The sequence below is a fragment of the Theropithecus gelada genome, chromosome 4, assembly GCF_003255815.1.
Source record: "Theropithecus gelada isolate Dixy chromosome 4, Tgel_1.0, whole genome shotgun sequence".
Classification (NCBI taxonomy): domain Eukaryota; kingdom Metazoa; phylum Chordata; class Mammalia; order Primates; family Cercopithecidae; genus Theropithecus; species Theropithecus gelada.
The window spans coordinates 131,701,576-131,714,687 of record NC_037671.1 but is presented as its reverse complement, the minus strand read 5'-3'; the positions used below and the strand labels follow the sequence as shown (position 1 = coordinate 131,714,687).

At 43.2% G+C, this 13,112-nt stretch overlaps 1 protein-coding gene across 1 annotated transcript; it reads right to left on the bottom strand.

Moving 5' to 3' along the window:
- Nucleotides 1-628: 628 nt before the first annotated feature.
- Nucleotides 629-1,629, bottom strand: LOC112622663 (mas-related G-protein coupled receptor member H-like). The gene is given in 3 exon segments (XM_025382376.1): nucleotides 629-857; nucleotides 859-1,209; nucleotides 1,211-1,629. Coding segments are annotated over 3 exon segments (999 nt in total).
- Nucleotides 1,630-13,112: the final 11,483 nt, after the last annotated feature.

Below are 13,112 nucleotides of genomic sequence, written 5' to 3'. Positions count from 1 at the left end.
TCCTATGGTCCTTCCACAAGTATTAATGTGCACTCTTGTGCTCCAACAATAGTTCCTATTCCTAACGGGAAAAAAATGGTTTCCCTCTGATGAATAGTGCAAGATTTAAAAAGGAGACATGAGTGAAAGAAAGTGGGGAGTGGTGTCAAAGGCAGCATGAAAAATAGTTTACAGTGCTACCTCTCATGGACTGTCCTGGGCATTATGGTTGTAAGCATGGGTTTGGGGGTTGGACTCCTTGGGTCCCAGCTTGGCTCCGTCACATCCATGCTCTGCAACTTTACTAAACCTTTCTAAGCCTCACTCCTTCATGTCATGGTAGAACAACAATATTGGCTCATAAGATTGTCAAGAAGATTAAATGAGACAATGTATGTAACACATAGCTCAGTGCCCGCAATATAGTAAGTGTTCAAAAATGTCAGCTCTTGCAAAACCAGCAATGGCAAAGTAGAACACATGAGCATCATAGGGTATTGTTAGTATTATTAATTCCTAGGAGGAACTGAGGAATTTCTTTTTCAATCTTAGATGAGCCACCAGGAAGGAAAATAGAGAAGTGACATCAGAACCGTGTTATCTTTTCCCACATTGAGATGACATAGAATAGTCTTCTCCCAAGGACATCCTAGCTGAAGGCCGTTGAGGGTGAAGAAGGCTGTGCAACGTTCTCACCCAAGCCTGCCACTGGTTTTTCTTCCAAGACCTTTTGTAGTGCTTCCCTTAGGGACTTTCTACTTTTCTTTCTCCTGATACGACCTACCACAAAATAGACAATTGGATTGACACTGCAATTGATAGTGGACAAAATATTCAAATAAGGATATAATTTCCACACCAAGTTGTTACTAGGATTAAAAAAAGGCTATGATGCGCAGGACCTTTATGGGCATGGCAAAGACAAGAAACAAGACCACAGTAGCTATGATGATTATGTAGAGCTTGGCAGGTTGGCGTGGCTTCAGGTTACAGCAGACTTGGATGAGGAGCCTCAAACTGGCGAAGATCATGAGAGGAACAAAGACAAGGAATGCCAAGATACCTAAAAATTTATACACGTATGGACGTTTTGGGAATCTAAACTCATCTACCTGGATGCAGAAGAAGTTTTCTAATCCAAACACAAGAAGAAAAAGTGCCCACAGCAGAGTGCAGGCTACAGCAGATTGGTGCTTTGGGAATTGGCCCTGGTACCAGATTGGGTAAAGCAGAGAGACACCGCTCCACACTGATGACGGTGAGAAGGTGCAGACCTGTGTTGTAGCCAAAAAGTATCAGGAAGATGATGTATTTCAGTAAGGTGTCATTGTTGAGGCGATCACAAAGCAGGATTATCAGCTGGAGGACAGATGTGCAGAGGACTATGAAGTCAGCGATGACGAGGTGTAGGATGTAGACAGTGAATGGCTTCCTCTTTACATAGAAGATGAGAAACAACATCAAAAGTCCATTCCCAATTACTCCCAGTATGCAAATGAGCAGGGAAATGTAGATAGAACGGTGCTGTTCTCGTGATTCTACTGGGGGCTGAGTCGCTTGCTCTGATGACCAGGTTGTGTGATTCAGGGATTCATTTCTGGTACAGAGTGCAGATTCCAGAGGGCTCATGGTCACTGCCGATAGCGCCATTCTTGGGGGAATCACCGGTTTTCTCCTGTAGACCTGTTGTCAGAAACGGAAGGTGGAGTTTATGGGTGTCATTTGCTCTGTATCTCAAGATGAGCACAGTTTTATGAAGGACGCTCCTCCACACAGTGGCGTAGGAGGGAGGATGTAAGACCAGAGAGGCTCTTGCTATATTTCGTCTCCTTCCCTCTGTTCTCTCCTTCCATCATTTTCCCGCACGGGCAGACTCCATTATGATCTCCATGTTTCCTCCCCTGAACCCCAGGGTTGGCTCGTAATTCCAGCCTTGGCTACTGTCTCAGACCAGGGTCCCCTTCCTCCTGGCCCTGTAGGAAAGCCCACTATGTTCCCAGCTTGTCCCCTGCCTTCCAGAAAGAGATTTCTTTTCTTACCAGAACTAGGTGACAGATTCAAGAAAAGGATCAAAGAGACACTTATTTAGAAGGCACCAATGAGCAAAAACCAACACACAAAAGAAGTAAAGAAAGTAAAGATAGTGCATTTAGAAATCCACCAATCATGTCTGTCTCATCTCTCATCGCTATTCTGGTTTTGCCTTTGTAGCATCCCCCCGGAAGTTTATCCATCCTAGATGAAGGTCATTCCCTTGGGCTTAGTTAATAAGACAATCCAGCCATTGATGGGAGGATGGAAAGGAACAGGAGAGGGAAGACAAAGAGGGTCTCTTGGAGTTGGGGTTCAAGGGGCAAAAGGCTACTTAGGGTTGGGGACAGGCAGAATTGTAATGTCTAGGCCCAAGCCAGTGCATGGTCCCCAGGTGACCCTAGTGTTGTGATTCCTTGATTGTCCCACCACTTTTTCATCTTTACCCCATGTTCTCTGCTGCCTTAGTGATGGCCTGATCCCAACCAACTGAGGTGGGAGGGAACTGGGTTCCAGGAAGGGCTTCTAGAGCAAGACCTTCCTGCTTTTCTTTGTGGATGCTGAGGCAGCACAGGACGGGCCTCTCCTATGTACAGATGAGCACAGTGTTAAAAGTCACTTGTCAGGCCCCCTTGGAGCTCAGAACACATTTTCTAGAGGATTGGCTAGGTTTCCCAGGATGGCCGATGAACTCTGACATAACCTTAGTTGTCACTGGTGTGCACCGTGGAATCATTCCTGTTGCAGTGGCTGCTAGAGAAATTAAAAAACAGCCTCAACCAGGCCCTTTCTTTCCCTTGCTCTCTCCTCCTTCCCGTCCTGGGCAGACTCCGCTCTTGCCCCATTTTTGTCCTCCTTACTTGGGCCCAGGCCATAGCTCTCTGGTTTCCCTCTCCTTAGCCACCGGCCAGAGGCTGATGGGACTGTCTCTTCACCCCCAGCCCCTGCGAAGAGGGATAGCCCTCCCTGGGCTCATCGCCTCTCTGGAGCAGGTGCAGGAGCCTTGGGGCAATTCCTTTGGTTTACATTGTAGAGTTTCATGGGGTATGAGAACAAGCAAGAGAGTCACTGTTTCTGGAAGTCTCAGGCTCCCAGGCACGGTACATGCCACAGGCCCTTCTCTCAGTCATCCTTGCCCCATTCCCAGCATCACTCTGACGGCCCAAATCCTCTGTAATACAGGGGCCTCTGCTCAGACTTCTGCATTTTTTAAAATAAAATACATGGCTTTTCTTGCTGATAAAAGTAACCAACTAATTTCAAAAACTTTGGAAAATGCAGAAGGATGAAAAAGTCCACCTGTTTTCCTATTTTACCATCCAGATAATTTCTATTAATGTGTTGATATATTTCCTAGAAATGATAGTGTATATGGTTTTACACCTATCCTTTTTTCTGTTCTATTTTTTTTCTTTCTTTCTTTCTTTTTTGAGACGGAGTCTTGATCTGTCATCCAGGCTGGAGTATAGTGGGACAATCTTGGCTCACTGCAACCTCTGCCTCCCGGGTTCAAGTGATTCTCCTGCCTCAGCCTCCCAAGTGTCTGGGATTACAGGCATGCACCACCATGCCCTGCTAATTTTTGTATTTTTAGTAGAGACACAGTTTCATCATGTTGGCGAGGCTCGTCTCTAACTGCTGACCTCAAGTGATCTGCCCCACTTGGCCTCCCAAAGTGCTGGGATTACAGGTGTGAGCCACCGTGCCCGGCCCAATACCTACCCTTTAAACTTAATAGTATGCCACCAATATTTTACAGTCTTTAAGTTTTTTCAAAAATATGATCGATGACTACATAATATGATGTTTTGTTTTATCTTTTGTTCATTCTTTTTTTTTTTTTTTTTTTTTGAGACAGAGTTTCGCTCTTGTTGTCCAGGCTGGAGTGCAATGGCACGATCTTGGCTCACTGCAACCTCTGCCTTCAGAAGTGATTCTCCTTCTTCAGTCTCCCAAGTAGCTGAGATTACAGGCATGTGCCATGATGCCCAGCTAATTTTGTATTTTTAGTAGAGATGGGGTATCCATGTTGGTCAGGCTGGTTTTGAACTCCTGACCTCAAGTGATCCACCCACCTCAGCCTCCCAAAGTGTTGGGATTACAGGCATGAGCCACCATACCCAGCCTTGTTCATTCTTTATTTTACAATTTCTCTATTACTAAATATCTAGGGTGTTAATAATTTTCCATAAATGGCAATACAGAGGACATCCTTGTGTATACAACTTTCCTGTATCTCTGATTATTTCCTTAGGATAGATTACTTCAAGAACAGTTACAAGGATTTTAAGGCTTTGAGACAGAAAAACACTGTGGTCCAGAATATGGGCTTCGGGGTCAGAGGTGTGGGTTTGAATTTTGGTTTCAGGTTTCTTAAGTATCTGACCTTGAGCAAGTTCTTTATCTTTTTCTTTCTTTCGAGACAAGATCTCGCTCTGTCACCCAGGCTGGAGTACAATAGTGCAATTACAGCTCCCTGCACCCTCGACCTCCTGGGCTCAAGCAATCCTCCTACCTCAACCTCCCAAATATCTAGGACTATAGGTAGACACCACCACACCCAGATAATTTTTAATTTTTTTTATACAGACAGGGACTTGCTGTGTTGTGCAGGCTGGTCTTGAACTCCTGGCCTCAAGCCATCCTCCCACCTTGGCCTCCCAAAGTGCTGAGATTACAGGCATGAGACACTGTGTCTGGCCCACATTATTTATCTTTAAACCTCAGTTTCTCTGCCTGTAAAATGGAGATCATGGTAGTGTACTTCCAATGATTATTAGAAATCAAAATGATTTCATCCTTTGAAGGGCTTTAACTGTAAGTGCCTGACACAGAGTGAATGTTTAATGAACATCAATTACTAGTACAACTGTCTTCAGAAAGGTTTGTTCTGGAAGCAGCATAGGAGAGTGCTTTTACAGTTGAACCCATTTCAGTATTGAGCATGTGTGTGTGCCATCTTGATAACTTTGCCTCCTTGTTGATGAAATCATGGTATTTAAAAGTTTTGATTTGCATGTTTAATCATTAGTGAGGTCGTATATTTTTCATGAGTCTATTAACATTTTCTATTCCTTGTTGTGTAAATTGTTCTGTGTTCTTTGCTCATCTTATTCTAGTGGGAATCAATGTCCTTGCTGACTTGTAAAAGACTTCGTTGATCTTGTTTGCATTCTTCTTGCCTCTCCAGGGCAAGCCCCAGGCCCCTGGGTCAGCCAATTTGGCCTCAGAAGGGTGGGCCAGCAAGGAGATGAATGCAGATTCTTTTCTCACTCAAACTCCCATTCTCTTTCCCTTTCTTGTCCTTCCTTTTCCCCTCCACTAAGTCACCTTCCACCACCCTTCCCAGGGACCTGGGGTAAGCTGAGAAGCAGGATGGTGAGAAAGCACTCACAGGGGTGTCTTTTTTCCGCCAGGCCAGACCCATGGGGGGCCTCCCCGCAGCACCCTGTGCCAGGGTGGGTCTGACAGCAGCCTGTCTACATCATGGCTACAGATCCAATCACAGGAGCCTGTAGATGGGTGTGGAAAGCCAGCTCATGTTCACAGCTGCAGTTCCAAAGCAGAATGAACAAATAAGGGAACTGTGCTGTCTTTCCATGGTATTTCCCAAACTGACCTTTCTGCAGAATTCAAGTGCATTTGTGAACAAAAGTGTGCTGGCTCGAATTTTATGTCTTATTACTCCTGGCTGTGGGAAGCCTTGTTTTAAAAGAAACACAGGTTGGAGAGTATAAATAAACTGATAGGTAAAATGTGGCTCAACGTGTGCTAGGCATTCCATATAATTCTCAGAGGAGGGCTGTGAGGTAGGGGTCATCCCCATTCCACTCGGGGCTTCAGGGACCTGCCTTGGTCCCACAACTTGTCACACCCTTTCTGGATGCAGGTGTTTTCCAACCTCATGTCTCCCTCCAGATGGTTCCCGTGTACCCCATTCTCCCATAAACACAGCCTTTTCCTGTCCATAGAGATTCTCCTTGCGAAGAGGCAGGAACCTGTGGTGGGGAAGGGTACTTCCAAGGAGAGGTGGGGTAGAGTTTACAAAACCTTTGATGAGATTCCAGTATGTTCCTGTTGTTGGAGTCGGGGCAGTCACCCTTTTTCCAGAGGTATCCTCTGTTTCTGCTTTATATCATGTTGTGTGAAACATGTTAATTATTGGTTTTTCCAAAGATTACTTTTAGCTTCTCATCATGGCTACAGATCCAATCACAGGAGCTCAACAGGGGTTAAATGTGTTAATATTTTTTATGACAATATTACAGTAGATAACATTAAATAAAGTCATACCACATTTTATTACTGATGCTGTGTCGTTTCTCTAAAGCACACTGACACTGTGTGTGTAGCCCAAGTACCAGGCACACATACCATGGGTGCACACACATACATGAGAATAGGAGGGGGCACACATGGAAGGGGAAGTGTATTAAGGGGAACCTTCAGCTTTTAAAGATGTTCTTGGGAGAGGCTCCATGCTCCCCATTGAAACGGAATGCCTCTGCTCTAGCACACAGATGGCAGAAGGTATAGGTCCCCCAAGGTAGCTTCTGGAATTTGGGATCCCCTTGAAGGAGGCTGTTTCTTCCCACCCAGTGAAGCCCTTTGCAGAGGGATGGGGAAGAGGAGAGCTCGCTGCAAACCCCAGTCACAGTGATCTTCCAGGAAGGAGTGCTTGGGAATACTCACTGTCAAGTGATTTGGTCCTGGTTGACTGGAGCCTTCTTGGTGATTCTTAGTGCTCCCCTTCAGGTGTGTTGTTTCTGCAGATCGTGACCTCTTATCTAGCAGATCAGGGGAGCCAGGAAAAGATTCTTGCAAGCTGAAAGAGCTCGTGTCAGTCTGGCAACAGTCTGTTCTCAGGGTCTTATTTTGGCCTCATCTGGCCAGTGAGATCTGAGTCTTGTTGGCAGCCCTGGAGGCCAGCGGGTGGGACTGGCTCCCCTCTGAGACTGTCGATCAAATGGATAAAGAATCACTGACCTCCCAGGGCAGTCTGCTTCAAGTTTCAGCTCATCAGAAAACACCTTGTTCAGCCTCTAACAGTGAGCTTACAACATTTCATCATTTGAGATTGTTATTAGACTAAACCAAATGTGGGTCGTTCCAAGTACTTGGTGTTGCTACTGATGCTCTGGAAGCCTTTGCATTTCCTAGCATCTATACACAGATGGATTTGCCAACCTTCAGGCCTGAGGCTACTTAGCATTCCAACCCATGGCACCAACCACTTCCAGACAGATACTCACTTCCCCACCTCCCTATGGCTGGCAACGGCCAAAGGACTTGGCTGTGACAGGGAGCACGGGGAGGCAGGTTGCAGAATGGGAGGTGGTATTTCTGGAAAGATCTTTGCTGGAGACTGGCGAAAAGGGGTTCCCAGCACTGTCCTTTCCCATGTGTCTTCTTTTGGGGCCACGCCAGCTGTCTTGTGGTCCTGAGATGCTGGTAACAATGATGAGAAGAGGCATTACGGAAAGACTGATGGAGACTAAGTCCTGCAGGTGTTGGTGGACAGCTTGAGCAATGCTGGCACCTCCAATGCTGTTGGTGCAATGCAAGAAAACTCCTCTCATTCAAGCCACTGAAGTCAGACAAACCATTAATTCCTGCTGAAATCATACATAGCAGTTGATTTTGAGGGATTTATTTATTTATTTATTTATTATTTTAAAAAAATTATACTTTAAGTTCCGGGGTACATGTGCAGACTGTGCAGTTTTGTTACATACATGTGCCATGATGGTTTGCTACACCCATCAACCTGTCATCTACATTAGGTATTTCTCCTAATGCTATCCCTCCCCTAGGCCCCCACCCCCTGACAGGCCCCAGCCTGTGATGTTCCCCTCTCTGTGTCCATGTGTTCTCATTGTTCAACTCCCACCTATGAGTGAAAACAGGCAGGGTTTGGTTTTCTTTTCTTGTGTTAGTTTGCTGAAAATGATGGTTTCCAACTTCATCCAAGTCTCTGCAAAGGACATGAACTCATCTTTTTATGGCTGCATAGTATTCCATGGGGGATTATTTTTAAAAAATCAAAAAGCACATGTAGAAGACATCCCCCCGCCCCCGCAAGAATTGCTGCCTTTGTAATTCCCTCCCCTTGAGTGGAGGGAGAACCTGTGACTTGCTTCTAATGAATAGCATGTGTCTGTTCTAGGTGATGGGATGTCACTCCCTTAGTTAGGTTACATTATGGCAAAGCCGATGGAATGCTGTTTTAAGGGTTTGTTTTAATCAAGTATGTAAGACACACAGACATGGACATGACTGTCATAAAGCAAGAAGTTCATACTCACAGTCTCCTGGAAGAAGGAGGCAGGGCACGCCATATAGGGCCACAGGGGGAAGCACTAGGGTGGGTTGGGAGGCAGAGCTGCGGGGACTGTGGCAAGAATCTTTATTGTGGTTTGTGGGAAGAAGTGGGCACAGCAGGGACAGCAGACTGAGGACTGGCTAGCTGAAATAATTTCAGCAGGCCTTGAGCACAGGGGCTGTCCCAGGTTGTCTAGTACCTGGCTCCAGCGTGACTTGGGCAGGTGGATAGTTGCCTAGGGTGTGAAAGCCTGATAAAGAAGGAGGTCGTAGGTATGCACTCTGGATGAGTTAGTTTGCATTGGAAAGGTGCACTCTGGGGTGAGTTTGTTTATTCTCTCTTGAATTTGGTCACCCTGGGAAGGACAGTCACTCATGGTGAGCAAGATCTCAGATGTCAAAGCATCAGAAGACAGAAAATAAAGGCATGGTTAATACAGATGCCACTCACATGACTCCACTATGCTATGTGAGACTGTTATGGCAGGCTGGAGCGAGAGGCTCCTGCTGGCCTTGGAGAAGCAAGCTGCTCACTGGGAACTGTCCATGGCAAGGGCTGAGGGTCTGCAACGTGGCCTCTAGGACCAAGGGTCTCAGTCCTACAGTTGCCAGGAACTGAATTCTGGCAGCAGCCATGTGAGCTCACAAGACGTCCCTCAGCCTCCAATGAGACCCCAACCGCAGTTGACTTCTTGTCCCACCTTGTGACACCCGGAGCAGAAGGCCTAGTTATGCCATGCTCAGATTCCTGACCCAAAGAAACTGTGAGATAAATAAATGCATGCTGCTTTAGGCTGCTAAATTTGTGTGGCAACTTGTTACATAACAATAGAAAACCAATATGCTGTGTGCATATAGTTAGAAATTAAATAGTACTTACAACACTTCATTAAAAAGCCCTTTCCCTTGTCATTTTCCGGTTCCACTGCTTAATAACAGCTACTGTAAATTCTTCTAGAGATTTCTTCTGCGCTCATCCCCCAATTTAAAAATAATTGGTAGATATTTCTGTTCTTTACAATAAATGTCCAACATTATCTACTTCCAGTTTGGATGAGCATTTTGCTGTCTACCGCACTGTCCCATCCAGCCACCATCTTCTCAATATACATGGACCTGATTTTTAATTAGGTTCATTTTTCTTCATTTTTCCCTTGTATTTTTAGTTGACACAATATAATTATACATATGTATGGGATACAGAGTGATATTTTGATACATGTATATGTGTAGAGAGATCAAAACAGGGTAATTAACATATCTATTACCTCAAACATTTGTCATTTGTGTTGTGAAATTCAAAATATTCTCTTCTAGCTTTTTAAAAATATTGAACAAATTGGTTATCTATATTTACCCTATAGTGCTGTAGAACACCAGAACTCATTCCTCCCATCTAGCTGAAATTTTGTATTCCTTAACCAACCTCTCCCTATCCTCCTTGCCCCCTACCCTTCCTAGCCTCTATGGTACCCACAATTCTACCCTCTACTTTTATGAGCTCCCACATATGAGTGAGGACATGTGGTGTTGTGGTATTCTTGTACCACAAGAATTTTGCTTGAATATAATGTCTTCTTGTTGTGCTCTAATTTAATGTCTTCCAGGCTCATCCATGTTTCTGTGAATGACAAGATTTCATTCTTTTTATGGCTGAATAGTATCCCATTACACACACAAACACACACACACACATACACACACACACACACACACACACCTATTTATCTATCTTAGATACATAATCTTTCTTAACTCATTCATCTGTTAATGGACATTTATGCATTTATGTTGATTCCATATCTTAGTATTGGGAATAGTGCTGCAGTAAATGTGGGAATGCAGTTATTCCTTTAATATACCAATATTCTTTCTTTTGGATAAATACTCAGTAGTGAGATTGCTGGATCATATGGTGGCTCTATTTTTGGTTTTCTGAAAAATTCCACACTGTTTTCTATAACGTCTGTAATAATTTACCTTCCCACTAATAGTCTGGTAAAAGTTCTCTTTTCTCCACATCCTTGACAGCATTTGTTATTTTTTGTCTTTTCGATGTAGCCATTCATTTTTTGTTTGTTTGTTTGTTTTTCTCAAGACCAAGTCTCACTCTATCACCGAGGCTGGAGTGCAGTGGTGCAATCTTGGCTCACTGCAACCTCTATGTCTTGGGTTCCAGCGATTCTCCTGCCTTAGCCTCCCAAGTGGCTGGGATTACAGGTGTGTGCCACCACACCCAGCTAATTTTTTGTATTTTTAGTAGATACAGGATTTCATCATGTTGGCCAGGCTGGCCTCAAACTCCTGACCTCAGGTGATCCACCCATCTCAGCCTCCCAAAGTGCTGGGATTACAGACATGAGCCACTGTGCCCAGCCAATGCAACCTTTCTAACTGGGGTAAGATGATATCTCATTGTGGTATTAGTTTGCAATTCCCTGATGATTAGTGATATTGTATATTTTTTCATACACCTGTTGGCCATTTGTATGTTTTTGTTTGAGAAATGTCTGTTCAGCTCACTTGCCCATTTTTCATTGGATTATTTGTGGGTTTTTATTTGTTTTGCTGTTGAGTTCCTTGTATATTCTAGATATTAATTACTTGTTGGATGAACAGTTAGCAAATATTTTCTGTCATTGTATAAGTAGTCTCTTCACCCTGTTGATTGTTCCTTTGCTGTACAGAAGCTTTTTAGTTTAATATAGTCTTATTTATCTATTTTTATTTTTGTTATCTGTGCTTTTAAAGTCTCAGCCATAAAATCTTTGCCTAGACTAATGCCCTGAAGCATTTCTCCTGCTTTCATCAAGTAGTTTTATAGTTTTAGGTTTATGTTTAAATCTTTAATCCATTTTGAGTTGATTTTTGTATATTTCTCATTTGTGTATCCCCACCAGTGAGTTTTATACTTTTGTGTATTTTCATTATGGTAGATAATGTCTTTTCTCTTCTAGATGTTATTCCTTAAGCATTTTTTATAAGGCTGGTCTAGTGGTGATGAATTTCCTGTTTTTGTTTGTCTAAGAAAGACTATTTCTCCTTCATATCTAATGGATAGATTTAGTGGGTGTGGAGAAGTTTTTCCTTTTTTCCTTTTCTTTTTCTCCTTTTAGCACCTTGAATATATCACCCCATTCTTTCCTGTAAGCTTTCTGCTAGCCTGTAAGGTTTCTGCTAAGAAATCTGCTGCTAGTCTGATGGAAATTCCCTTAAATATGTCTTGACTGTTTTCTCATGCTGTTCTGTCTTTTACTTTTGACAGTTTGACTATAATGTGCCTCCAGTAAACCTTTTTGGATTAAATCTATTTGGGAATCCTTGAATTGCCTGTCTGGATATCTTTATCTCTTCCGAGACTTGTGAAGTTTTTAGTGATTATTTCCTTAAATAGGTTTTCTATGCTGTTTCCCATCCCTTTTCCTGTGGAACAAATTTTATGAAAATGTGTTTAGTTTACAGTATCCCAAATGTCACATAGGCTTTCTTCATTCTTTTTTTTTTCCTTTTTTTCTTTTTTCTTTCTTTTGTTTGACTGAATTATTTCAAAAGACCTATCTTCAAGTTCAAAAATTCTTTTTTCTGCTCAATTTATTGTTGAAGCACTTTAGATCCAGGATTTCTTTTTGGTTCTTTTTTTATATCTATCTGTTTGTTCAGTTACTCATTCAGATTATGAATTATTTTTCTGATTTTCTTTTATTGTCTATCTGTGTTCTCTTGTAACAACTGGACACTATTTTAAATTCCTTTTCAGGCATTTCATATATTTCCTTTTCTTTGGAATCTGTTACTGGAGAATTATTTTGTTCATTTGTCAGTGTCATGTTTCCTTGCTTTTTTTCTGTTTCCTTTGTCCTTATGTTAATACGTGTGCATCTGGTGTAATACTTGCTTCTTCAAATTTTATGGAATGGATTTCATAGGGAAATAATCTTTCCTGTAAATGTATCTACAGTGTTGGTTGGGTAGGGTGCTTTGGCTTTGATTCTGGGTGGGCACAATAATGTAGTCTCTGTATGATTTATTCAGCTTTAATCAATGTCAGTGGGGTCTGTGAGTTCTTCAGTGACTTGGGCTGTGGTTATTAATGGAGGCTGTGGCAAGACTTTTCTGGGGACAAGGACATCAGGTAGGTTGATCCTTGGTCCCCTGGGTAACATAAGCAGCCATCAGTGGTAGTAGGAGGGGGCCTGGGTATACTAGTTATTGGGCCCCTAGGCAGTGCTTGCAGCACTTGTGGTGGCAGTGCTAATGGCAAGCTGGCCCTCAGGTCTGGGCCTCAGGGCCTGGACAGTGCTTGTGGCACTGGCAATGGCAGTAGTGATGGCAGGCTGGCCCTTGGGTCCTGGGTGGCACACACTGGTGCTGGTGGTTAGTTAGGTTTTTATTTTTATGATAGCAATGTAAACATTTTCATCTAAGAGGCAAGTGGTTTATCGTGATTATTTTATTTTTTTCTTGGGCAAATTCTTGTTTTCCCTAGTTACATATTGCCTTATATTTTTCACTTTCACAGTTTCCTATGTATTTATTCTTATTTTTGCTTATACTATGCTCGTTTTTTCCATTTAGTATGTCATGCGCCTAGCAATACATATTTTTTAAATACTCAAACATATAGAGTAATCTGTTTTGACTTTTCCTGGGAACACTTCCCCATGGAGAACCTTGTCAGACTTCCTCCCTCTCAGCTAGCCCTCTGTGGGCCCATGTCCCTTCTATTACTTGGACTTTTCTTGGCTGCTTTTCATGTTGAGGATTCCATGGGTTCTTTCCTG